Source organism: Corvus hawaiiensis, chromosome 26, assembly GCF_020740725.1.
Source record: "Corvus hawaiiensis isolate bCorHaw1 chromosome 26, bCorHaw1.pri.cur, whole genome shotgun sequence".
NCBI classification, from domain to species: Eukaryota; Metazoa; Chordata; class Aves; order Passeriformes; family Corvidae; genus Corvus; species Corvus hawaiiensis.
In genome coordinates, this window is record NC_063238.1 from 19551653 (window position 1) to 19579646 (window position 27994).

General features: G+C 40.7%; 1 protein-coding gene across 2 annotated transcripts in view; it reads left to right on the forward strand.

Moving 5' to 3' along the window:
- The window catches only part of NECAB1 (N-terminal EF-hand calcium binding protein 1), a 58091-nt gene that overhangs the window by 5543 nt on the left and 24554 nt on the right, over nucleotides 1-27994 (forward strand). For both annotated transcript variants that reach the window (XM_048287142.1, XM_048287141.1), the window contains exons 3-5: nucleotides 7177-7285; nucleotides 19996-20021; nucleotides 22342-22439. In XM_048287142.1, coding sequence (XP_048143099.1) covers nucleotides 7177-7285; nucleotides 19996-20021; nucleotides 22342-22439 — 233 coding nt within the window. The remainder of the gene's footprint in view (nucleotides 1-7176; nucleotides 7286-19995; nucleotides 20022-22341; nucleotides 22440-27994) is intronic.

Below are 27994 nucleotides of genomic sequence, written 5' to 3' on the forward strand. Positions count from 1 at the left end.
AAATACCTTCACAGAAAACGTCATCAAAAACTTTACCAGATTCTTGCTAGACAGCAAGGAAAAATTATATTAAAAAAAATGGATCAAGCAGATAAATAGGAGTATTGTATAAGGTAGCATTTTTACTATGAATTAGTGGACTGTGGGACTTCAGGTAAGCCTTCCACAGCAGCGGAAGACCACTATTCTTGCAAAGGTAATATAAAATGAGAGATCAAAAGAGCCAAGAAAAGCCACTGAACTGCTTGTACTAAGATGCTACAATAATTTATGACATCTGTGTTTAATTAAGACAGTTCTTTAGCAAACAGTCATGTGAAAGAAGTCATACAAATGGCTTCTTTCTTTGCCAGCCCAGGTATACAATTTGCCAGCCCACATACATCATTCTCTTACTGTCCTGTTTCTGGAAATATCAGCTGTGCAGAGATTCCATGAGAGGATCTGCTTCATAAACTCTAATTCTTATTTCATGGCTGTGCAGCTCTGCTTTTGGTGGAGCAGATCCATACTCCTCCCATAACTGAAAAGGTCATTTGATTTTTTTAAAGGGAGAACAAGGCATAGGGAAGGATTTTTAAGAACTATATGGTTCATAATATTGAAAAAAACGAAAGAAAATCCTGAGGGGAAAAAAGCAATTTCATAAAGGTGAGATGCTGTACATTGGCATTTTTGGAAAGGAGAAGTTTCAGGTCTGTATGTCAAAATGAAATTTTGGTCAGGTTTATTTTATAAAGCTCCATGTTCTCAAAGGAAAGCATGTGGATTTCACACAGAAGTAATTTGGAAAAGCTCCAGCTAAAAAGAAAAATCATTTGTTTAATTTCTGTTGCTATTTAAAACAAAATGAAATTCATTAAATTCCTCTTGAAAAGTAAAATCTTGTGCCTAGCCTGCAAGGGAGGGAGTGAAGAAAAATGGGAAACTGGAACTGCCAAATGAAGTCTTTCCTAACCAAAAAAAATTGTTACTTCCCTCATCTCACAGGCAACAGTGGTTGCCTCACATATGTGCGAATGCAGCACCTGTATGTGCTTGTCTGCATGAGGTGTATCTTTTATCTCCTGATATGCCAGGAGGGACGTGGGGCACCCCATTAGCCTTGCAGTGGCCTGCAGTCAGGTGAAATGACATCAGTTGTTGGTGAATATCACCCAGGGGCCTCTTCTGACCATGCAGCTGTGACATGTGCCCAGTTAGAATTGCCTCCTGCCAGAATCCCCTCCTCTTAGCACAGAAATGGAATTTCAAATACAAACTGCATTGCAGAAACCCAATCACAAAGAGTCTGACTGTCAAAATGGTTGGGAAAAAAAAGTAATAATCTGAGAATGCAACTGTTGATCTTGCAAGAGTAACAGTCTTCCTTCAGCAGGGTGCCTCAACACCGATGGTTCAACACAGACAAAGACAAGGAGCACCACAATATAACTAGAGAACAGTGCCCTGCCTTTGCTGGCATTATGGTAGGGATCATTTCTCTTCCCGTCCCTCTGGGGAAGACCACTGCCTTTGCCTTTTACCAGAGTCTGTCTATCATCTCCAGCTCTGGAAACATGGCATTTGAGACTCCCCTTGGCACTTTTCAGTGTGGAAACATCCATCCAGTCAGACCCGGAGGAAGTGACTCCTAGCCCTGTCCCCCAGGAGGAGGACCTCTCAGCTGTCTCTCTCCTCCACAGAATTCAAACTGGTATTTGATTATGGCCCTGTTCCAAACTTAACAGCTCCTGCCCCCAAGATCTTGGATACCTCTAAGCCCTGAGGAGGGCAACTCTAATATGACAGGTTTAGAAAAGATGGTTTGTATATAGATGCTGTCATTGATTTGCAAATACAAGTCAGCTGTTGTGATAAAGCACTGATTATAACATATGTCTTAAACATTCTTAAAGCTCCTAAGAGAAAGATATTTGAAAACATCATTGGTAATATCTGCTACAGAAGCAGACATTTTCAAAAAAACCTGAAAAGCCTGAACTGTAAGGAACACTGTAAACAGTATGCTGCAGGCAGTCAGGAATGACTGCAAACAAATGAGGGAAAATTTTAAAAACTGACTAAACAAAAGAAGACTAAAGCTCCATAGATTGACAAACCTGACTATCAAACAAGCAGCTGACTTGCAACAGAATCTTATTAATGTCAGAATCACTGCATTTATGTCTGGTTTAATTTTTTTTCTCTGGCATTTCAAACAAGCTCTCAGTGAAATCTTCCCCCCCCCCCCCCCCCCCCCGCCACCCCCTCCCCATATATCTTTTTTTAAATGTATTTGAACAAGAATCTGTAAAATGAAAAATAGTCAGATGAGACTAATTTTGCATTCTGTCATATGTCTTCATGTACTACCCCTGATGTCCATGATACAGAGCAGGGACACCAGACTTTTAAATGTAGAATTCTGAAACTGTATAAAATACTGTGAAAATACGTGCAGTATGTTGATTACAATAATCTGAGGATTTCAGCCCAGCTCTAAAACCGTGCTAACATTGGCCCAACAAAAAACTGTGGGTCATAAATAAAGGATTCTTTAAAATAAGGCAAGTGCAGCAGTAGCACCCTGTCCCTTTAACTGGTGTCAGTGACCAAAGGGATTGATTCACAGATCATATGCTTTTGAGTGGCCCGACAAGATTTCCACAGAATAACCAAAAAAGCCACTAAACTGCACCTATATGGTCATCAGGAGGAAATCTTGCAATTCCTACTCCAGAGTCAGTTTTGCAGAGATCAGAATAGGTGTTTTCCTATTCATTATTTATTGTCAGTGCCATTGCAGGATAAACACTGACTTTGCAGGCAAGTCTTCTACCATCTGTGTCAGCTCCTGAGTCTGTAGGTGAGCTCTGGAAGGTTGACAGCTGCTTCACTGCAGCAGTCCTCAGACTGTGACTTCTTAGTGGCTCTAGCTTGGATACCAGAGTGCTAGTTCATACCATGCCAGAGGACTAAGGGAATATGCCTCTGAGATGCAGGGAAAGCACCTTGGGAAAGGGAGCTCTTGAATCTTCCCTAAAGAGAGCCATCAGAGTTGGCCTGCAGGCTCTCAAGATTGCCACGTAGTGATTAATTTTTTTTTCCATGAAAGATTCTGGAGTTGTGCCAAAGCAAGGAATGCCAAGTCCCTGATTTCAGCATTTTTTATCTAGGCCAGTATCTCCTAACCTGGGGCTATAACATCCTGACATCTCATGAGGTCTTCATCTAGCCCGGAGACTGCCCCAGAAGCTCCGCTCAGTGGCAGCTGCATCAATGCACGGGCTCTCCCCTCCATAGGGACTGGCCAGACAGGTCACAGCATGACAGGGTGACCTGGCTCTTGGGTGGCCTTCTGGAGAAAAACAGCAATGTGCAGGAATCCCTTGGAGAAGCTCTATGCACTGTGATACCCAGGTCTGAGTGGTCCAAAGTGAGCATGTTTGAGCTGTAGATTTACTGAATGTCTTTGCATAACATATTTTCTGAACAGAAGCCAGAGGACAGAAATTCTCTGAACTGTAGCATCCCTGATTTAAGCTCCCAAGTTCCTCAATAAATGGATTAGTAAGGCAAAACCCTTGCAGTGCATCCCATGAACTCTTACCACACTGCTGTTTGCTTCCTGACCATCTGGATCCACTGCAGACACCACCCTGACTCCTGTTTCAGAGCCCAGGCTCTGCCTGGGGTGGGATTCCCCATCCCACCCCCCTGGGTCCTTCAAGCACTGCAGTGCTGGACCCTGTACTCCAGATCCCCAAAAATATTTCTATAGAGATAACATAAACCCTTTCCCTGTTAGCCTTGGAATCACTTGGTTACTCGTGTGAAGCTTTTCCAGCATAACAGATGGAATAATGGCTCAAAATCCTTATTTCTGATTATATCAACATGCAGTACAGATCAGAGTCAATAAAAGCTTAGTGCATTTGCCCGCACTCTAAATCTTCACCTATGTCTGTGCTTTTTCTGATGCAGCCCCTTACGACTGGGACCTAGAGGATATTATTAGCATGCTTGCTTTGGCACACTGAAATTTGTTATTTTGGCAGATCTTTCTTGATCTGATTCCAGCCTATGTGCCATGTGCCAATAAGTCATGTGGGTTTCATTTTTTTGCATCTGGTTCAGTCCACCTATGTCTGTTGTGATGTGTCTATCCATTTTCTCTGTGTATGTGGCAGTATCTTACAGCACTCAAGTAATCTGATCCAAACCTTTTACAGCAAGGGTGGACTGTCAGTTCCTTCCAAAGGACAAGTCCCACAGCAGGCCCCCAGGAGCTGGTGGGCTGGGAGGAGGACCCACGTTTGCACTGCCTTCCCACTGTCTTTGCTTCAGCCACGCAGGCGGCTGTGGCTCAAGTGAGGCACTTGAAGGCTTTAAGATCTTCAAAGGCAGATGGTTCTCAAAAAGCCATAAAGGGCTGTCACAACACTCATGAGAGATTTAGAAACTGAGCTCCCATCAAGAGTTGTGAGGGCCTGGATGGGTCTGTGTTTTGGCCCTTGGCTTTCCCATGGCTGTGGTCTTGGCTTTCCAAATCACATCCTTCTAAGGTGAAGCTCAGGATGAGCTTTAGCCAAGTGTGGTTTTCTCCTCTGATTGCCATAAACTCTTGCATGTGGCTCTTCCAAGTGCCCTAGGGCTGCCATATGAGCTCCATCTGCTGTGGCTCCTGCTATGAAAAGACTGCTTTTTAACTGCTAAGAATGGCTCACAATCCTAACAGGATTCCCAAAATAGGGGTCAGTGGAAGTTGTCCTCTAGCATTTGCTGGGATCTCTGTGAGACATCCTTCTTCTCTACATCACTCTGACTTCCTTCACTGGCTGTAGTCTCACCATTTGCCATTGTCTTTGTGCATGCAGACTCCAAGTACGTCTGTGCCCTTGTCCATTATTCTCTTGATACCTTTTGAAACCACCTTTCGACTCAGAGAGTGTGGGCTACTTTCCTCTGTCTGATATGCTGTTCTCTACTGAAGTAATCAGCTATCCAAAGCATGTCCTGGAGATTACTAGCGCTTCTGCAGCAGTCTGGCTGGGAGATATCACTTGGGCATTTTTTACACAGAAAAACATCTATTCAATAGACAGGTGAATTTTACTGAAATAAATGTGAGAATGCAATTGTAAACTGAAAGAAGACTCCTGTAAACCACTGTGTGAATCTATTTCTAAATTTGCAAGTGCAACGTGGGGAGATTCATTTTATTGTTTATATTTTTGTCTGCCAGCTGGGAGACAAAGGAGAACAGTGCCTGTTTATGAAGCAACCCTTCTTTTGAAAAATGTCAGAGAAAATAGACAAAAGCAAGCAAGTCTTGCAAAACAGCTTCTTAAATAAAATTGCCAAGGCAGATACAGCTGAAGGCTGATTTCTCTGATGGATGCATAGCTTCAGAGAAGTTTGCCTTTCATGACTCATCCTTCCCCTGTCACTTTGCCAGTGGAAGGATCTCTAATAGAGTTTTCTGCTCAGCTACTCTGTAGCACTTAAGCCAGATAGTGTTTATCTGGGCACTCCAAGGGCCTGAAAGTGTGCCCAGGGCAGTGGTGTAGAGGATACATGACACATCCTTTAAAATTCTATTCTTGACACTTGGGGAAAAAAGAACTGGCTAGGCAAATGTGTCTTCAAGCAAACAGCACCGGGAGCACTTGTTCAGTGTTGGGTCTGAGCTTCATCTGAGCACTGAGGAAGCACAAGGGTGGCCACCAGCGGCTGAGCCCTCGCCAGCTGCTGTGGCAAAACAGTTACACTCACACAAAATCAGATAAATGCCTTAGATAATCAGAGGTTTTCTTAGTAAAGGTAACTGTATGAAGTCTGTAAGTACCAAATGGATTCAAAAGTCCTTGTGTCTTGCCAGCAACAAGCTCAGTGATTCGTCACTCAATGTCAATAACATTCAGAATGTTACTGAGAATAAATAGCAATGAACCAAAAGGCAGTGTCTTCTCTTGGATAATAAAAATTTAAAGAAAATAGCTAAAGTACCCAATCTGTTGTTGGATCAGGGATTTTCTGGATTGAGGGAAAGCCAATGATCCTGAAGGACCGAAAAAGACTTGTTTCAGATTTTGTGTCATATTCCAGGCTGTTCTGTGGGTAAACTCATATGTTTATCTCAGGAAAGTTGCCAAAAGTCACTAGTTTCTTTAGTATGTGTATAACTTGCATGCAAGTCACCCTTCCCAGCAAATGATAAAGCTGCAGAGGTGGTTTGATTAAGCAATTGATTGTATCTGTAAGAGGCAAAGGAAGCATAGCTGTGAGAACACACACCTCAACACACTCAGTATTTGATATTCCTTCTCTGTAACCACAGCCAAATGGCAAATGTATTTAGACCCTCAGCTAGGTAATCATTGCAGTTTTGTGCCATCTTGGTTTCTGGCTCTTGTAGATCTTGACATTTTATTTTGATTGTAATGACTATCATCTCCAGCTACAATCTGTCTTTTCATATTAAACATTTCAAATTTGTTTTGTTGAAGCAGACATTTAATTTGTACAATTTTGAAACCTCTTCAAGATATCTGAGCCATATATTCAAATCAAAAAAATTATGAAATAGTAACAAATAAAAGAAGAAGGAAACTTCTCAGCTCTACTCTTCAAATCTGCCTGCTGTAGTACAGCATGTAGTCACAGGATTTAGATACTATGTTTATAATAGATTCTTCACCACTTTGAAATTAAGCCATAATACACTGTAGATTAGTCTGATGCTTAGGACATATTAGTCTTATCCTCTACAGTTGTTTAGTGCCCTATGAGGCATTCAGTACGTTACTGACGGAAGAGAAAGGAACATGTGAACTGAAATCAGTGCTACCCAAAAAAGAGTTATGAAGTGTTAGGCTATAAAAATATTCTTTATGCTTCATGCAAAGGCTCAATCAATTTAGATAAATTATACTTAAATGTACTTAAATATACTTAAATATACTTAAATACACTTAAATATACTTAAATACAATTTAATCTTTCAAATTTCTTCTAAATAACAGGAAAATGTGAATATTTGAATTTTGTTTCCTGATTATCACCCTTGCATTTAAAATGTAAAGTTTCTACATTTAAGCTGAAGACCTAGAGGTTTTTAATACTTTCCTCTGCTACTGCATGAAGTAAACAAGAAAAAACATGAATGACATTAAGGCAATTTCATTGTTTCAGATGATGGAAAACTGTCCTTTGATGAATTCAAAGCTTACTTTGCTGACGGAGTTCTGAGTGGAGAAGAACTGCATGACCTTTTTCACACCATTGATACACACAATACTGAGTAAGTGCCCCCTTCTAACAACTCCAATGCCTCTCTCTGTATCTGAGAATGGAAAACAGACATCAGGCTGATTTTAGGAAACAAGTTTATGTAGGAAGCTGCTTGAGGGAAGCCAGGCTGTGTCATATGGCTATAAACTGTACAAGTGAAGTGTTTTGAAAGCTCATTGAAATATTTGCATGTTCCAATAAACGTGATTTGGGTACTGAGAACAAGGGGTGGAAATTGGATGCCTTCTGTATTCCCCCACCATGGAAAGAAAAGGAGCTGGGGCCTCCTTCAGGCTTAAAGATGAATTTCTCAATTCTCAATCCCACCGAGTCATACTGAGATGAATACTTGGAGCAGATGTTGAAAAGGAAATAAAATAAATGAAGCAACTATATATAGTAAAGAGCTGAAAAAGCCATCCTCTCTGGTGGCATGGTACTTGTGCTGGGTGCTGTCCCTTGGGATATTCCTGTTATGGTTGGGTTTAACAATGCCACGGGGAAAATAAGCTGACATGATGTTCAGCAAGGAGAATTGCAGAGTCCTGCTTCTGGGGAGGAACAACCCCAAACTTTTGTGGAAAATGGAATCAAGTTAAATGTAGTTTCATAGTAGAATTCACAAGATTTTAGAGTTTGTGCCAAAATAATGTCCTGAAGTAAGCAGAAGAAATGGTACTTAATCTATTGGACTTGTGGGGAATGAAAAATATTACAGTCTTCATAAGACGATCACAGGATGGGGTGATGGAGATGGGGATGTGGTGGAGTCACCACCCTGGAGGTATTTGGGGGATTTGGTAGTTTCAGATTAACAGTTGGACTTGATGGTTTTAGAGGTCTTTTCTAGCCCAAAAAATTGCATGATTCTATGGTTCCATGCACTAATATATCCTGGGGCCCACCCAGCTAGAAAGCAGCTTGGCAGAAAAAGATATTGGGTGAACACCAACTTGAACATTAGCTAACAATGTGCCCCAGTCGCCACGAAGGTCAATGAATGGTATGAATGACCCAGAGTAAAAAACCTCATTTGAGCCAGACTCATTTGAACAGCTTTGGACTTCCTCCTATGTACCACATATCTGCATAAGTGGTTTTATTTTACCATAATTCCATTTGGTCTGCAAGCATCCTGAGAAAGGCAGAAATTCTTGATACTAAGCAAGATTTCTAAGAAAAAAGTCAGATGGTCTACATCTATTTTTCCTTTCTTTTTATTTGTAAAGCTTTTTAATTTGTAAAATATTTTGCTTTTTATTATTAGTATTTGTACGCCATTTTCTCTTGAACAGAGACTATATAGATCTGAAAAATATGTAGAAAAGTGAAGATAACATTATGTTTTTCCTCCTGGTAGAAAGGCACACCTGAAGAATTGGTGTAATTGTTGAAGGCTTCTGCTATTAACTGAAAATAGGCAATTAAACTGTCCTAGCAGACATCTGAGAGATCATTCTCACTGTCCAGAAAAAGCCTGGCAAAAACCTGGGCACAAAATGCGCAGAATACATACCAAAGGGTCCAGTTTTCATGTATTTCAAGGAATGGAGCAAGTGGAAAATTAAGACAAGCTACTAAATGACCTTTTTCAACCAGAAGAAAGGGTGTTGATGGATTAGCATTTATTACAGGAGGAGGACCTAGATACAGACAAGAAAATGTACTTGAAACTTGGATTTAAAACAGCAAGAAAAAGCTTTTTGAGTGTTTTTTCATGAAGTCTTTAACTGATAAAATGCTTTAGGGTGACTTCGTATCTGAAAAGTATTCTACAAGGCTTGATCTTTAGCAGTAGCAAATACATTTTAAAGGCTTTCCCTTAGCCCCTCTGTAAGCTTTTGAGGAACCTGTCAGCAAGATGTCACATGCCAAATATCAGATGGATATAGCAAAGAAAGACAGCTTGGACAGTATAATATGATTTCTTTGTTAGCATAGCTTTCAGAAAAAAATCACATGGAGCAGATATAAAGAGGCAAAACCTTTACTCACTGGCATTTCCTGAAAAGGGCAGGTTATGTAAAATGTCTCAAATTAATGAGCTAGCTAAGAAAAATAGCAAAATGTTCATTGAACCTTGGGAAGTGTTTTAATGTAAGCATTAGGAGAATCATCTACGTATCAAACAACCCCCGAACCATCTATTCTGAGATTTTTCACTTCCAAATTATCCGAGGGAATTAATAAAAATTATGCAAGTCAGAAGTAGTTTATGGCTGGTTTTTAGGAGGGGAGGATGAAGAATTCTGCTCACTTTTGTAGCTAGTAGGAGGAGACTTGCACAGGTTGTCTCTCTTATCCAATTAAAATGTAGACACTGTCAAACTCTGGGCAAATCTTTTATCTTCTCTCTGCTTCACTTCAATATTTACAAATTGCAGACTGTAATTCCCTATCCCAGAAATATTTTGTAAGCATTGAGATTATGCAGTGATTTACACCACACGTAAATGCCTAGGACAGATGTCTAGAGAAGCATGTCATGATGCCTTAGTTCATTTCTTGGAGTATCTCAAGATTTCATAACCAGCTTGTCACAAGAGCAGACTTTGGGTTGTTTCCACCTGCATTAAATCTCTGCCAGCATTCAAAACCTCACTGTCTGTGTGCACAAGTCTTTGTACTTTAAAGCCTGAAGATAAAAAAGGAGATGTGGCCTTGGGGTGATAGCCATGGACCACAAACTCAGGCGATTTGAATTCCCTTCTCAGCTATGCTGCAGCAATCTTTCAATAAAATATTAAAAGCATGAAAGACTTACTCTGGTTTAACACTTTTAAGGGAACTAAATTAAACAGGTATTAAACTCTGCTATTACACAGGCCCTAATGTCAGTCATGTTGAAGAGAGATTTACATTATTAACTTTTAAAAGACCAATCCAAGCTAATGCAACGTGCTTGTCACAAAGCAGACAGGCTGTGGAAGGTTGCTAAAATGAGTAATTACCATTTCCAATGTGATAACAGGGAAAATAACAGAGGGTTTCACTTCCCAGTAATTCAGGTTGTGTCTGCCTGACTACGATCTGCACCCTGGTATTTGAAGCAGTCAGGTGTTTTCTTTTTACGAAGTAAAAGAAGAGTCCGTTAGTGCATAATCAGCAGGAAAAACAGATGAGTAAGAATCAGTTACTGCCACATAAAGTTTCCAAAACATAGGTTGAAGAGTTTGTTATGGCAGGATGTATTTAAATGCACGACTTGTCTAGACCCTAAAGAACATGTTATTCATTCAGGGCAGATCATTGCTTTTACTGAAAATTTGCATTGCTAAGGGTATTTCCTCAGGACATAATTTGGACATATATTTTGCAGTTCATGAAGGTACTTACATGTATACTATTTTTTCATTCTATTTTAAAAAAATCTACATTTCCTTTTTGTATCATTTGAAATATTTATATTAGATATTAATTTTCTCTGTTTCTGAATTTTGAGTTCTTTTACTCAGAGTTTGGATTACAATGCAGGAGATGCCAGGCTTTTCTTTACTGATGTTTGTTATTTCTTATCTTTAGCACAGCTGCACAGGGTGTGCTTTCTAGTTGGCAGGGTGGAAAATGGCCCAAGTTCTAATGTCCAAGGCCATTTAAAGTCCAAATCAAGCAATTATGAAATACCAAGTAATACGTTTTTACTTATAATCCAATAACTAACCTTTCATGATCTGCACTGTGGGTTTTTTTGACCCAATACGAGAACACTCAGATTTGTGAAGAAGAAGGAGAAAAGATGAAGTACAAATCCACACCCAAAATCCTCCATATTGTTACACTTATATATATAATTATATCCCAGAAACCTAAATTCTCTAAACCCAGGGTTCCAACAATTAAATAAATACCACTAAAGACACAGTGTACAAATTGATTGCCTAAATTTTTTAACTTATTTTCCCTTTTCCTTTGGGTACAGCCAGAAACAAATGCATAAGACAACCAAATTAGGTGAAGTAGTGTATCCATGCAAAAAGTAATTTATTTTTCCATCTTTTAGTAGTGCTGTGATGTTTTACCTTTCTCGAAGGTAAGCTTTGATTAGGCCATACAATGAGCATTCCTGACATGTTATTAGTATAAGGTGACTGCTTCAGGGGGGTAGCAGTTAACCATTCTTCTCTAAGTGAAGTTTCCAGTATCATCATTACTTCAGAGTGAAACTGAAAGCCAATTAGGCATTTGACTGCCACTGAGAGTCGCTTCTATTTGTGCTTTCCAGGATCTTGTGAAAAATTTGAGCAATCCTTATTCAAACACATACCATTAAATGGTATAAAGAAGTAGTTGTGGGGGGCCCACACTCAGATGCCCTCACTCTGCCAGTGTAAGGAAAGGCTTTGCGTTGATGCAGCAATAATCAGGTCTGGGCTGTTAGAGCCACATCTCCAGGTTCTTGTTTCCTAGCATACATTTGCTTCTATTGCAAAGCAGTGTGTTGCATTTAAAGACTCTTAAAAAAACCCTAACCAAACAAGTGTAAGCAAGAAATCAAGAGCAGTGACTTAAGCTTCAACCTGGAGTTTGTACAGTGATTCTCCTCCCCTTATTCATAATGGTTTAAATGTTTTGCAGATAGCCCCAATGTAAACACACTATAAGCATCTGAGAAACATCTTAAGCTCTTTTTAAGTTATCAGGAGGCCAAGGTAGATGCCCACAGTTTCTTGAGTAGGAGCCAGGCCTCCAGAGTTAGAGTTAGACCAACGTACGTGCATGTCTGTGAGCAGGGGAGGGGCAAGGGGAAGAGCTTATCTTTGTGGGCTGATTTGACATGTGTTTGACATGACATCCATGTTATACTTCTGTACTGTCAGTTTGGACCTGGTCAGTACTTGTCCTAACACTTCAAAAACTCTCAAAGCACTCTATTTGAAATCTGAGTTAACCTTTTTGGAGGTTTGTGAGGGTGAAGGAAAGCTAGTGTGGTTCCTCACCCCTCTCTCCTCCCCCAGTCTCAGCTCCAAGCTATACAGTGCTCAGTGAAGCTCTGCAGGGCTGATGGGCACAATGGGAAGGGTGTTGGAGCAAATGCGAGTGCTGCAAAGGCACCAGAAGTCTTTCTTTGTGCTGACAAGGAGAATCATGGAGGACATGGTCTGCAGGTTGCAGTAATTTTGGAGCTGAAGTAATTTTAGAGCTGAAGACCCACATACTCTGCTGTCTCAGAGCATTCTCTTCATTAACTGATAGCAAAACATCTCGCATGCAAAACAGTGTTGAAGCACAGTTGAGGTAGCTCTGCAGAAATACAGCTGTTTTGTTTACATGTGTTATTGCCTGAATAATTGTAACGAAAGTAGAGAAAGGTATAAGAAGCACAGCTCTTTTTATACATGAAGAGAAATGTGCAGGAAAAGTTTGAAATTAGTGGTTTAACAGGTGATGGCTGTTGCAACTCATTTCTTTGGTAAATTGTCTCCTATTTAATTTTAATGTCAACTCTGATGAGCTCGTGTTTCAGCAGAGCAAGAATCCTTGGCATGGTTAATGGTTTAGTGAATAAGTCTTAGCAAAAGTCATTGCAAATATAATAAACCTCCTTTTTACTCTTATCCTTTACCCTTCCCTCCCCCCAGTCATGACTTCCATAGAAATTGTTTTAGCATAATGGCATCCTCCGGGAAAAGGTGTCAGAAGATAGTGAGAATATTTGGCAAAGTTACAACTAGGAGATATACAGAAGGTCTCAAGGGGATTTAGTCTGCAGCACTGCTGGAGAGTCTGCGATAAATGCTTCACTGATTACTGACTCACAGGAGTCTGTGGGGAATCAGACTTGTTTTTCTCACTTTACTCATTGGCAAAATGAAGTCCTCAGTCAGGACCCTTGTTACAAGGTAGGAGGGGTGCTAGAACTATTGAGGACATGGGGCACAAGCAACCTCCCAAAGGTAGGGAGATCCCATTCAACCTTTGTGTGTGGCATAAGTTAAACTGAGCACAAGCCAGAGATGAGCTTGGTGAGGAGCTGAGAGCCTCAGCCACGTGCAGCACTGAGCTTATGCTGGGCATTTGGGAGAGTGTGTCATGCTGCATGCACAGCAGATGTAGGGGTGGGATGTGACACTATGGAGACACATCTACACTTGCAAACGTGTGTGTCAGCAGGGTGTCTAAGGCTCCCTCATGGCCAGGGAAGTCACTGGCACCTAAGACATGATACTGTTCGCATGGGCTTCAGCTCAGTTGCCCAGGCATTAGGCATTTAAGATGCTCACACTTGAAAATCAGCCCAAGGTGGAAAGGAGAAGTAGTTGGGACATGGGTAGTGGAAGAAATGCTAGAGCATTTGAACCAACACTTGATGCCTGTGTTATATCAAATTCCTTCTCAGTCTCCTAGCTGGTCCATTAAACCCTCTGAGTTCCACTGAAAACACTGGGACTCCTTTGCCTGGCATGGGAGGTTGGACACCCGCCGCACACATGGACATCTACATTTAGGACTCACCCCAAAGCAAATAAACCTTCCTCCCACCTGCCCAGGTCTTCATTAGCAGAGCCCTAGTTCCTCCCGTGGGTCAAAAGAGAAGTGGTGAGATCATCTGCCCTAGCAGCGAACTCCAAAAGGTGACAGTTGGATGTTGAGAGTAAGAGGCTGGTTAGCAAACCTTGCAGTTGTGAGAACCCTTGAGCCTGGAGCCCAGTACAGTGCACTGAAACTAAAATGAAAGGCATGTTTATATGGACCACAATGCTTCCTTCAAGGTTCTGCTTGTAAACATAATAATAAGTCCTCAGTAGTTTAAGGGTACTCTAAATATACTAATTATCTCTGCCTTGGATGGTTTCCTTTTGTTTTAGTTGGAAGGCATATTTCAGTCTCATGCTATTGCTGATCTTTCACAGTTCAATACAAGTACACAGAAAAAACTAATTAACTTCTAAGTACAACAAGAAAAATAAAAAAATATTAAGAACAATATGAGATACAGACAGGATCTTTAGTTAGGTGAACTGCAGGTGAGTAAATTTTCTTTTTAAAAGGAATTTTTGAATGCAAAAATTGCAAGAGTAAAATAATATATTGGGGTTTGACCATTTTAAAAAAACTGGTTCTTTTAGATAAAATGAGAAGTTCAGGCACATGGTGCAGCATTGGCATCAGAAAGGTGTGCTTGCTAATATTTAAACATGCAATTGCAGCTATTGGCTTTAACTCTCAGATTTTTCAAGACCATAGCTATGGAAATCAGCTTGGAAATGAAGCACAGAGACAAAGGCAAGATACTGGTCAGAGTGAGATGATTACACATTTTAGTATTTCACGACTGATCAAAATGAATTCACAAAGAATGATTTACAAAATCCTGATGCTATCAGATCCTCTGGTCAGACAGACAAGCTGAAAATAGAATTTTTCTTGGAAATTTTCCATATGAGTGGTTCTTTTTAATGGGAAATTCAGCTTTTTGCAGAAAAAAATTACAATCCCTCTCAGCAAAAAGATCAAACGGTAATGACTATTTTCATTTACACTTAACTAAATGGAGCTGATTTAAAGTGCTTCATTTCAGTTCTGCTGTAGATAATGTCAGCTCCCCTGCGGTAAGCTCTTTGCTTAATGGTAGGTGTAGTTTGGAGGTCTAGTCACTTCCATAAGGTGAGTTTCCCAGAGAACCACAAGAGTTTTAGTACCACTCAAAAACCATCTAGAGAGGTTTTACCATGACATCAGATAGCTCTGAGGGTTCTCAGATGAATCCCATCAGGCCCCACAGATTTGTAGGGATCCAGCTGAAGCAGCAGATCATGCACAATTTCAGGGTCGACCGGGAGTCAAATGTTCTTGCAGCCATGGTCCTCCAGCTCAGGACACTGGGACCTTCTTAGTCCATCATCCATGTTGAAGACAGAGGCAAAGAAAGCCTTACATACCTCTGCCTTGTCCATGTCCCTGTCTGTGAAGTGCCCATCCTCATCCTGTAACAGGCTGTTGTTATTTCTGTGCTGCCTTTTGCCAATAATACATTTAAAGTACCTTTTAATTTTTCCACACATTTCTGGGCAGCTTCAACTCCAGTTAATCTTTGGCTGCATGAGTTCTCTCCCTACACTGGCAAGCTGCATCTCTCTATTCTTCCCATGTCCCTTGACCTTGCTAACACTAGGCATACATCTTCCTTTTCCAAAAGAAGATGCCTGCTCAGCAAAGCCAACCTTCTCCCTCATTTGCTTGATTTCTGACATTTTGGAATTGCCTGCTCCTGTGCATTTCCAAGGAGTGTAAGAAACCAAAGTAAACATTTTATTTTGTCTAAGAATAAATAATTTAATATCAGGTTTAAAAAAACCCCAACATTTTGTGACAAAACCAGAAATTGAAACATTATTGTCTCCTACGTGGTGAAAACTCTGAAATTTGCTCCCTGTGGCAGAAGAGCCACCATGATGCTGCATCTCATCACCTCATTTGGGTTTATGTCATTCAGACTCTGCGAAAAATCATAGCTCTGCAGCCCTTGTATATTGCTCTACAAATTTTAGCGTACACAACAAGTTTTAATAGAATTATTAAGCCTCTTTTAGAAACACAAAGGCTGTTATAGCTGGGATGATTAAAGTGACTTGTCAGCTATGTAGTCAACTATCGCATCCCTGTGAATCACTGCTGAATGCAAAGGACTAGAGAGTTGTTTTTTCAGATGAGTTCTTAGTCAAGAAAAAAAACCTTTTAGTCTCTCCTTCAGTCCTGCCACAGGCAGAGCAGTAAGTTATGATTCTGAAGTTATCATTTAGCCTGGAACTAACTAGATAATTATTTAGTGAAGCAAAATATGGGATATTAAAAGATCTGTAACCCTGCTGCCCAAGTCAGAGCCCAGAGAGCCAAGCTGGCTGCTGCCTTTGAGAGCCTAGAGGGTGCACAGTCTAGGTGGATCTGGGATTGAAGAGCAGCAGTGTCCTTGGTGCAGCAGGAAGTTTGCCTCCCCAGGGACAGAAGCTTTGTCCCACTTCTTCCGCCTCTTCCTCCTCTCCCTGTTCTGTGACAAGAGGCCAACGCCTGGGCCTCTTGCAGCACTGCATCCTCGTGGAAGAAGTTTTGCCTCCACTGGTAAGCAACCTTGAACAAACCTAAACAAAAAGGTGTTGTTTGCTGTTGCAAAGGAGCTGTGAGGCAGAAAATCCTTGAAATGGAAGTGCGCACATAGGACTCCTTTGCAAAACAGCCTCTGTACTGTTGGAGCACTTATCTTATTTTGGTGACTTACAGTGAGATGGTACACAGGCTTTCTTGTTGCAAAGAGCTTACAGCTTTTTGGCTGAGATTGTCCATGCATGCCTATTCAGTTACTCTTGCATAGTTTAAGTAACATCTAATTCCTTTTACTCACAAATTATATGCTTCTACTTAACAGTAGGCGATATTAGCTTCAGACTTCCACCCCTAAAACCAATTTTAGCAAAAAGACATGCAAATGGGACTGAAAAGAGAGTTAGATCAAGCTTCTAAAATAAATCCTTCTCATATCTGAGAATGAAGAAAGATCTGAAGAAGAAAATGTTATCCTTGTCCAGCTGTAAGTCATGGCAATGATTTTCCTAAATTCAGTTAGTTCATAAAGTCTTTCTTATAGTATTGGATTCTTCAATAAAGTAACTGCTTTCTATTCCAGATTTCATACTCTGTAAGATCTCATTTCCTCTTCTTATGGTCCAGGGAAAATACATAGATCATCTGCTGGTTCCTTTGCCTAGAGGTGCCTTTTGTACTGTGGAACAGTATGTGCCAGTCAGTGGATGGATCCATGGATCCACAGCAGTGGATGAGTGGAATGGCTTTAACCTTCCCTTCTCCCTGGCTGCCCCCAGCCCACGGCTAACTGTAGTGGGCAGAACAAGAGCACAGCTGCTTTGTAATTCTACATTTTGGACCACTTCCAGAGGTACCACAAATAAGCACTTTTGCCACAGTTCATTCAAGTGAATGTGCTTATTTTCCTGTCACTGACCAATGCTTATGATCAACTTTTCAGTGATCAGGACTGCTCAGTGTAATAATCCTTTAAAAATCGCTCATGTTTTTAAGTAGAGAACATTTTAGACAAAGACAGGTAGAAGAACTGCATCTAGCAGTCAGAAAGCAAATTGAGAATTATCACGCTGACATGATGTGAATGCATTTGCCTCACCCTATGCTTTGGTTGCTTATAGTTAGTGGAGGGCTGGTGCCTGGATGTGAGTCATCCAGCAAATATTGTTAATAACATGTTCAGTGTTGCCAGATTATGGGTCTAAGCAGAAGCATCCTTGGCATATGTACCCACTGAAATGGTGAACAGGTGCCTGCTGTAAACCTGAGTACTGAGTTACGGATACAGCCCTCTGGTGTGCACCTCACTCCTGTACCAATAAATTCTTGCCAAACTTCTTTAATTATTTCTGTAGCATCTTGCAGGGAGCTCAGAATTGTTTGTATGCAGCAAAAGAATTCCTAGGTTTATTCACAACTGTGTTTGAAGCCGCATGCCATTATTTCCGGGAGAATGAAATAATCACTGACACAAAATTATAGCTTCCCTGCCTAGAACAGCATCCCCTTCAAACAGGATGCCAAGAACAATGAGACCTCCAAGGGTATTTGTAACAGAAGGAAATACTGAGTATGCTACACAGAAATCCATGTTCTTTATGTCTTTATGTTCTTTATGTCTTTTCTGTGTTTTTTCACAGGCTTGCTGCACAAAATGTTTTGGATAATATTTTCTGGTTATTCAGGTGTCCAATTCTAACTGAAAATGAATTCAGCAGCTGAATACTTTTCCATTTTCACTGGTAGTCCATTTTCAGCTGTGTCACTCCTGTCAATAGGACAAACAGCATGCTGAAAACAGGGATGCTGAAAGCCTCTGAGCCCCTCCCTATGTCACTAACATGGTGTTTAGGATGTTGCAAAAGAACAGGGACCAGAAGGGATTGAAATATAAAATTTGAAAAGAGAGCATGAATTTGACTGGTTAACAGTGTGAAAGGCTGTTTTAAACACAGTTATCAAGCTGTGCATTAAATAATGCAGAAATATATTTTACATTAAGTCATTAGGGCAGATGATGTGAAGGAGCAGAAAATGTAGGGATGATGAAAAAAGAGTAGGCATTATAACAGCAAACTCCTGTCATTTAACCTCATCATATTCTGTCAAGGCTCTTTGACTCAGGCAATTTTCCAGCTTTCAGGGTTTCAGATTGCATTTAAGAGATGAACATCTGGACTGTTCCAAAATTGACTGCTGAACGGCAGAAGTGTTGGTCAGACACGCTTGACCATAGATGCCGTAGTGATCTGTGGTAAACAGCCTTAAGGAGCTGCAGACACTTTTTCCCACCACACACTTTGTTTACCTAAGAGTTAAGTTTCACAGCTTCAGCACCAGTTCATACAGACTCTGAATTCCTTTATACCTGCCACCAAGGTCATTGGAAAAGTCAGGTGCAAGTCTCATTTGCAGCCATCTAACTTGGCCTGTTTGAATGCAGGTAAGATCACCTTCAATTAATAAATGTTGTGTGAAAATCTCATTTACATTATCAATTAAAAGTGTTCAGAAGTTCTTATAGCCCTGAGTATGCAAGTCTGTGATACTCCAAGATCCTGCAATTTCTATCAGGTTCTCTCCCTTGTGAAATAAAAGCCAGATGTATGGAAGTTAGCAGTGAAGAAAGTGATTTTAAGATAGTACTGTGTCATCATTTTATTAAAAGGTCAATTAAAAAATCCCTTTAAAAAGATAAGTGAAAAAATACTCAGTGCAATCAGCCGTTCAATATTCACCCCTCAGCAAGATTCAAAGAGGACATTCATGCTTTTAAGTTTCTTTAATAATCTGTTTCTTTTCCTTCTCAGAAGAAAGGCAGTATGCTAACTTTCAGTAATGAGCTGTAGGTCAAATTTTTTCCTCTTTTAACTATTAAGGCCTTACTTATGAGAGAAAATATCACTCCAAAGTTGATCAAGATGAAATCTGCTTCCAGTGAACAGGTTTGACTGAATAGAGTACTTCCCTGCATTTATGAATTTATATAATGTTGACATGGGAATATGACAGTACATCTATACTTTTCACATCACTAATTTTGCCAAAGTTAGTAGTGGTGAAATGGTCTTACATGGCCAGAAAGTCTTAGGAATTATGTGTGCTGACAGGCTATGTCTGGTTCTATCCTCCTTCTGTGTTCTTTCCCATAGAACACTATGGCACAGCAAAGATTGCAGACAGGAGAAAGTTACTGGGTTTCTTCTTCTTTAGCAAGGAAGGTCAAGATCTCTGAGCCTTGCTGTCCAGCATGACAGCCACAGAAGAGGAATACAGGCAGAAAGGTGGAGAAAAAAACCCCAAACCAAACATTTCTGGTGTTTAGATGGATTCCTGCCAGAACTGGGGCCAAATGTGTAAGGCCTGAGGAACAGTGACTGCATCATGATGCACAAAGGCTGAATTTCAAAGTGGGTTTGCAGTGAGTAGGAAGGTGCCAGTGGCAACGTGACCAGGAAGGGAGGCTGCACCTGCAGCCAGCTTTGGAAAGGCTGCAGCCTTCTGCCCCAAGGCAGCATAGCAAGGCCAGCAAGAGCCAGGCACTTGCATCTCCTGCTGCAGCCCAGGCAGGGGGGCTTCATATCCCAGTCAGGCTAATATTTGAGTTGCACTATTTACCAATGCAACAACAACAAAAAAAACCATTACTAACCTCACTAACCTTCTATACTCTTATCTTTCCAGCAATCTTGACACAGAAGAGCTCTGTGGTAAGTTCTTTTTTGGGAAAGAACATAATCTATGCCTGCAGCAGCCCTGTACAAATAAACATGCCATGTGATTATTTTTTTCTGTTTAATCTTTGTAGCTCAAACAGAAAATAATTTCCACTCAGAGAACTCCTGGGAAAATGCAGATGGCTCATAATCTTTTCAGACTCTGTCATCCCCTATGTGCAGAATTTATTTCAAAAATATTTTTCCTAGTCAGTATTTCACACTCTCTGAGATTCAAGATCTGTTCTGACATAAAGATAGATAGATAGATAGATAGATGCTTGTATTTTATTTCCCTTTTGTGTGAGATATTTTTTCTAGTTAGTTTCTCCCTTTAACGCTTGTCATATACCCCACTAAAAGAAAATTCATTACTTTCCTCCTACTTGAGCCAGGGAGAACAGCAAGTTTGACAAGTTCTATGATCCTTTGTCACAATAAAACTCCTGCAAGGCCTAGATTTTGGCCCAATTACCTATTTCTGGACCTCATTCCAGGCTGTGAGTCATTTCCCCGACACCCTGTTTGCTCTCCAGCTTATCTTACAGCACCTGATTTAGGAGTGCTTCTTGCACCAGAAAACAATTTACAAAGAAAGGTTTCTGCAGGTTCTCACAAAAATGTCAGAAAAAAAAATCATACTTGTCAGCACCAGCCAGTTTCTGAGGGAAAGATGGTAGACTGATAAGTTTTCCAGTGGTCAACACTGTTGAAGAACTTTAAAAGCTGAAAATACTGTCAAGTTGAATACCTGCTCAATTTCTCACCCACAGGGTGACATGGCCAAGAACCCACTAAAATACACCTCACCTTGTGGCTTATAAATATATGACAAGAGACTCATCTGAAGTGAACTGGGCTGTGACAACTTCTGCTGGTTGAGCATCTGGCCAAAATTGTATAAACCTGGCTGAGGAAGAGAGGTGGTTTTGTTCCACAAGGGATTTACTGCAGTTGTTGTTGCACTGGAGGCATACAGGCTTGCTGGGCTGAGGGGGGTGTCCATCTGTTTACTGACTCTGTTTACTGCCTGTTTTGATTGAATACAGGCTGTTTCAAGTGCCTTTTAAATCTTTTAAATGTTGCCACTAGGGTGTTTCTCATCTGTGAATCTGATACTGAGTCTACTCAACGTATGTTTAAGCTTGTGATTATACAGCTCTTTCTGAGTTATATCAGTTCATCTCAGAAATTAAGCTACAAAACATCCAGGGTACTAATTCACAATACGTTTTAATTCTAAATAATTTCATTCAACCTCTCAGCAATATCAGGTCTTGTTGCAGTGCTCCTGGTAACTTACATTTTCATGATTCCCCTGAGAAGCTCATGCTGACCTTTTAAAAGCCCCAAAGTGTTGCTATTCATTATTTCAAAAAGCTCCTATGTAATCTTGTTCTTCCTGTCTGCCGTTTAGATGTTGATTTTCGTGCTCTTCCAGGTGATCTGATGTCTAAATGCCTTGTCTAACACAGTGTCTAAGCTTTACCATAATTTTATTTAGTTATTTTTCACACTTTTTCCTTCCTGTGCTTCCCTCTACCATACTTCACCACATCAACCAAATGGGAACTCGGGTCATGATTTCCCAGGTTTGCTTCCTCCTCTTGCTGTAATCCCTTGGCCTTTACATCAGTTCTTTCTGTTAAAAAGTCCTCTGCTTTGAGAAGCTAAACAAGGACATCCTGCAATTTGTTATCTCCACGATTTTCATTAAAATTTCATTTGCATGCATCATATTTGTTGAAAATATCACAGCTCCTGGGACTAGAAGCTTATCTGGCCAACTCATGGTCTCTTCATTTTTCAGAAACAACTGGCCTCAACCAACCCCACCTCACAACAGCCCCCACTTGCTATTGTCTCCTCTAAGGACTTTACCAGAATTATTAATTTTCGTATCAATATAATCAAATTCACCACACACGTATGAAAACTTCATTTCCTGATTATAATTGTAGACTATTAGACTGAAAATTTAGTTTACAAAGAAGATGTAGATATTTTGGAAATAAGTTTGCATCAGCTGTCAAATTGATATTTCACATTTTTTGTGAATTTGGCAGCTCATTTATTGAAAGAAAATGTTTTGAAATACTGATTTTGGTATTTTAAGTATGCCAGGAATTATTTTTGCGGAGAAAGAATACAAAATTTAAAAAGAAAATGATCCTTTTCATTGTAACTCCTTTTCATTTTGTATTTAGATACCTAATAATGCCGTAACTTAGTTCAGACTTGATAAAGCTGATATTTGATGAAATATTGATTTTCAGGTCATTTGTAGGTGATGTGGGGTTTTGTCTTCTTTTAGATTATTTTTCAAAGCACCTAGGAGAATATGAAAATGTTCTAGCTGTCTTGGAAGACTTAAACATAACCATACTGAAGGCAATGGACAAAACAAAGAAAGTAAGTAAAAACTGTGAAATTTTCTTTACATTGTATATTTTGTTTGTTTGGAGTATTTCCAGTAGTTTTCTTATCTGAATTTACTAATTCATATTTAAGTTCTTCCAAATATACATGTTTGTAGCAAAATCCAGTAAGAAAAAGCTTGTCAAAATGATTGTATATGAAATCTTTAAAGACCTATCTGCAAACTATTACAGTTTGGATATAGCCAAATTTGTCTTTGTGAATGGTCTGAAGAATGTTCTTTGCATTGTTGTACGAAGGTGGTTCTACGTCCCCTGCCAAGTCTGGGTAAGTATTAGCACCAACATTTGGAAATAGACCAAATTTGAAAAATTAATGTTGTGGGTTGAGTGAAACCTCCTGACCAAAGAAGAAGATTTCATTTCCCATTGAGGCATGTTAAACAAAAGCAGTGGTCACATAGCCTGCCAAGAGGAAGGGTTGGGGCTGTTTTCCACCAGCACAGCTAGGGGACCTTTACCTGGAGGGAGAGAAGATCAGTTTCTCCATCACATATCTGACTGGGAATGTGGCCATGCTGCAGGACATGCTAGGCAGCCAATCCACCTGGCTCTCCATTCATTGTGGTCATAGCTGCTCCTGTGGTCAGACCACACCCCAGCTACCTGTCTGACTAAAAGTGTATCAATACATTGGGTGATTCGCTCCTCTTCCTTGGGTGAACAGTTAAATATCCCGTGCAAGGTGGAACAGCTTCAAAAGGTGAGGGAAAGCACAAACCAGGGAAGTGAACCCAGATCCTCCAAACCCAGCCACAGATCCACACCAGGCTAGTCATCAAGAACAGAAATTTCAGCCAAAATTATTCTGTGAGATCCCGTGGGGTCAAAAAACCCTGGGTGGTTTTTTCAGTCGATCAATGGAGAGATCAATGTGGAGAAAGCTGTGCTTCTTTAGTGAAGCTGTTATCTTTGGTATTTGTGTGTTTGCAGGAGTAAAGCACTCATACATCTTACATAAACTGCCAAAATAAAAACTCAAAAGTGTAGCTTATTTATTTAGAGCTTGAGCCAGGAAGCTGAATGTCTCTTCATTCATGCTGTGCATCTTCCACTCCTAATGAAGTGAATGGGCACCAACTCACTGTCTTCTTGAGCTGGATATTAAAAAGCAACAGATTGGTTAATTTTAGCTATGCATAATTTTAAAAAATAGCCATGTGTATAAAATACTGCTGGTAAAGGGCGGGTCATCTCATAACAACTGGAAGTAAATAAACCTCATAACAACTGGAAGTAAATAAAAGACAGCATTTAAGAATTACTTCAGAAGTTAATTACAAGGAGGAGTCCCAGCAGACTAATGAGATTATAAAATGTGTATTCTGGCCTGCCACAACTTCTTTGAATTTTTTTTTCTTAACTGAGGATTCAAGCCTAAAGGGTTTTCTGTCTTTCAGGGATACTTCAGCTGACTATTTGTTAGAGATGGCAGAAATAGAGCAAGGCTAACACTGGAAAAACTCTTTTAATTCCATTTGGTAGAAACTGTGTGTGAACACAGTCAAACAAAAAAATGTGTAATCAAATATTCTAAAATAGAGCTTGCTGCCAAGGATATGCTCAACCACTACATCTTTGTATGGAAACTAAATTTTCAATTCAAAATTTGGATTATGTTCAACAGGAATTCAGTTCTCAGGAAATAGATAGGTTATGTGAACTCACTACCTGATAAATCATTGCATCATAAATCTTAAAATTTCTATGTTAAATAGTTCAAGTTTACTGAAGTTCTTGTCTAAAATCTGGGCTGCAGCCATCTAAAATCAGAGCTGGAGGTGCAGCAAAAGTTAGTTAGCACATTGAGATAGCATAGATAACTGATGTTCATCACCAGTGACACACAAGATGTGAGGCAGCTCCAAGCTTGAGTTGACTCATGCAGACAGGTGCTCAGAAACGCTTGATCTGGTTTTAAATGGCCATTGACATGCATCCCAGGCAAGACTTGGGTTTCCTCTCCTAGTGCAGCATAAAACTTTGTCACCATTCTGCCACTGCAGCCACTGAGTCCCTTGAACAGTCACTGAGTAGTAACAGCATTTATTACTCTCTTCTAAGTGATGACCTAGTTGGAAAATTCACATATAGGAAAAGGGTCTGGAATTGAAGACCTACACTGTGAGACCCACCAGGAAATGGTGTATCTGCAGTGGCTGAGTCAGTTTCCAATGACCTGGACCACATTTCCAAGGACTAAATTGTCCTATTAAAAACCAAGAGTAGACTGCTGAGATTGAATCTGAACTCCACCCTGCAAAGCATGGGACTGATCACAGTCCCAGTCCTCAGAGTTGCCATGAGATTTCCATCCCCTCTGACTTTATGGATTGAAGAAAACTTGGCACCTCTATCAGTCTCTGCTAAACCTTTCCAGAGTGTGTGCCGCTTCAGATGGAGAGATCGTTCATTCTTAAATATTTAGTGGGGAAAGGAGCAACTTGGTACTTTATTGATTTATTGACATTAGAATTGACAAAAAACCACCACTCAGTCCTTCCTACAGAAACTTCCTATCAGTTAAGGCTGCCCATACTCAGTAGTACTTTGCTCAAAAGGCAGCTGCAGAACTGGAGGCCTAGAAAAATTCTTCAGGTCCAGTTTCCAAGGAAACCCTTGAGAAGGAAGATGTGTCGGTCTTCAATGAAAAGCATGGATTGGTATGTCTGAAAAATATAAATCCCTAATCTAATCCCAGGATGCAATCCTTCAGGAATAGGCTACTTCAGCGTGGGTCCACTTCAGGGTCATAAGTCCTGCCAGCAAACCTGCTCCAGCATGGGCTGCTCTCTCCAGGGGGCCACAGGTCTGCCCTGTGCAGACTTCTCACAGGATCACAGCATCCTTTGGGCATCCCCCTGCTCTGGTGTGAGTCTCCTCTAGGGGCTGCAGGTGAATCTCTGCTCCATTGTGGACCTCCATGGACTGCAGGGGCACAGCTGCCTCACCATGCTCTGCACCAGGGGTTTCAGGGGAATTCAGCTCCAGTGCCTGGAGCACCCTTGCCCCTCCTTCTGCACTGACCCTGGTGTCTGCATAGTTCTTTCTCTCACATATTCACACTCCTCTCTTCTCTGGCTGCAATTCACTTCTCTGCAGTAACTTTTTCCCTCTTCTTATATCTGTTATCCCAGAGGCAATACCAGCAGCCCTGATGGGCTCAGCCTTGGTCAGTGGCAGGTCCGACTTGGAACTGGCTGGCATTGTCTCTATCAATCATGGGGGAAGCTTCTGGCAGCTCCTCACAGAAAACATCCCTGTAGTCACTCCCTTCCCCCCTCCCCAAACCTTGCCAAACAAACTGAATACAATATCCCACCAAGAGCGACTGGAACTTGGCTTGGCTACGGACTCCTGGATATCAATCAAGATCAACCAAATTGTCCCCATCACTGCGAATGATTTCCATATGTAGATATTTTTCTTCAACAGATTAGCAGGAGCCTTGCCCCTGCAAGGCAATTTCAGCATGATTTCTCTGTACTTCATTGCCCTCTGTAGTTTGAAAGAGCTGTCAGCACAGCTTTCTTGAATTGAGGTTTTCTCCAGTCTTCCAGTCCTCTGCTATCTGAAAGTAAAACCATCATCATCTGTGGCAGAAAACGTTCCAGTGTGTTAGCAGGTTCAAGAAGCTTTGAGTTCCTTTCACTGCTCTGGGGCCAGATCCCTCCCACCAAAGCAAATTAAACAGCACCTGGGAAGAAAGACAGGAAGCCCTCGGGAGCGTAGGAACTGTTCATGCTCCATTGCTTGATGGGAGGGTGCTCAGCTAAAAATGCAGAGAAATGGATTTCTGCAGGAACATCTTTCAGCAGGGAAAAGACTGAGTTGTATTTGCAAGCAGTATATTTCAATACAAACCCCATCTAACCACAAGATGGTAGGGGAGCTACAGTCTTTCTGGTTTTGTACTGCTCCCTGTATTTTATCCTTACAGCAGGAAGGAAAAACATCTGAGGAGTTTTAGAGGGATTTGTGGCATTTGATATTTGATCATTTCTCCCCTTAGGCTGGAGAGTCTGCCTGAGTTGCTTATACTGGAGTGGTGAGGACAGATTGCTCTTTGGTGCCCCTTGGTTTTCTTGCACTTGCCAAGTTAATATTTTCTGGATCAAAGTACTATCTGGATAGTTCTGTTTATTGCATTTCTTCTTCATCTTACATACAGGAAGCATTAAAAATTAAACACTCAGCAAAACTTTACAAATGCATTCTTTAGGCCTTTTTTTCTGACATTTTTATAAAGCATATTTAGTTAAATACTTAATCTTTTTTATTACCCACATGAACGTAACACGTTCAGCAAGCTGCATTTTTTATTACATTCTCTAGCTTGCAGTCACATATAAATACAATTAAGAAATATTTTGCAACCCACAGCTCTGAAAATAAAATCTGTCACTGAGTAATAATGTAGACAGGCAAAAATAGACCATTTGTTTAATGTGCTCAACAGCTCAGTTCTATTGCCTTGTGAATATTGAAAATCAGAAATTTAGAGATTAAAGAACATGTCTTCCCTAAGTTACCAAGCTGTAAGATTGTTGTTGTTTGTCAGCTATTTGGTAAGAACAAGTTTTGCTCTATCATTTTGATTTCTGGTATTGCTATAGTTTGTTGCAAATGCAGCCTTCTGCTGGTGGTGAGCTATTCTGTACTCAATAACCTCAATAACCTCTCATTTAATCACCAAAAATCTGATTTCCATATGAAATTAAAATGGCAATATAAAAGTATTCAGGGATTTAAACAGTTATCTAAAGATATTTTAGAAGATCTGGGATAGTCAAGAGTGTCCGAGATGTCTCCACAGGCCTGACAAATAGCACTCAGGACTCTAGGAGAGCCAGGGGCAGGATGGGACCTCCTCCTGGGGCAGCAGCTGGAAACCAGGTGGGTCTCCATAGGGCACCAACTCCAGTTTAGATACTTGAATAGCTCTGAGGTCTCTGAAGGGCTTTTTTCCCAGAGGAACTGTCTCTCTGGGGAAGAGCTAGCTGGTGATGCTTACCTTGATCCGACAGTATCTTTTATCACTCATCACACCCATTTGAAGTTCAGTTTTTCATTGGCTGAAGAGAACCCCCCTCTCTTCCTGACTCCTGCCTTCAATTTCAGTGTTGGTAAAAGTCTAACCACAGCGGGCTGGCGGCCAAGTGACTGTGCCAGGGGGATTTCAGGATGGGACACACTTCCTGCTCCATGATTTCAGTGCCTGTTGGCTTTAGCCTAACCTACTAGTCTGTTGTGGAATTGACAATGGTCTTGACATAGAGAGTATCAGCTCTTAACTTACTGGAGCAACGACTGGAATTGAGACTGTTTGCAGTGGCACAATGGCAAAGTGGTGGGGACTGGGAATCATCGAGAGTAACTGCGGTAGAGCTGCTTCCTCAGGAGAGCAGCACTAAGTGCCCTTGCACTTCTTTTCCTTGCAAGTGCAGGGTCTGTTTAGCACTCACACTCACTCAGCCTGTGAGCTGTCTCAAAAGTTCCTTAAGGCCACCACAGCTGTTGTAAATGTGA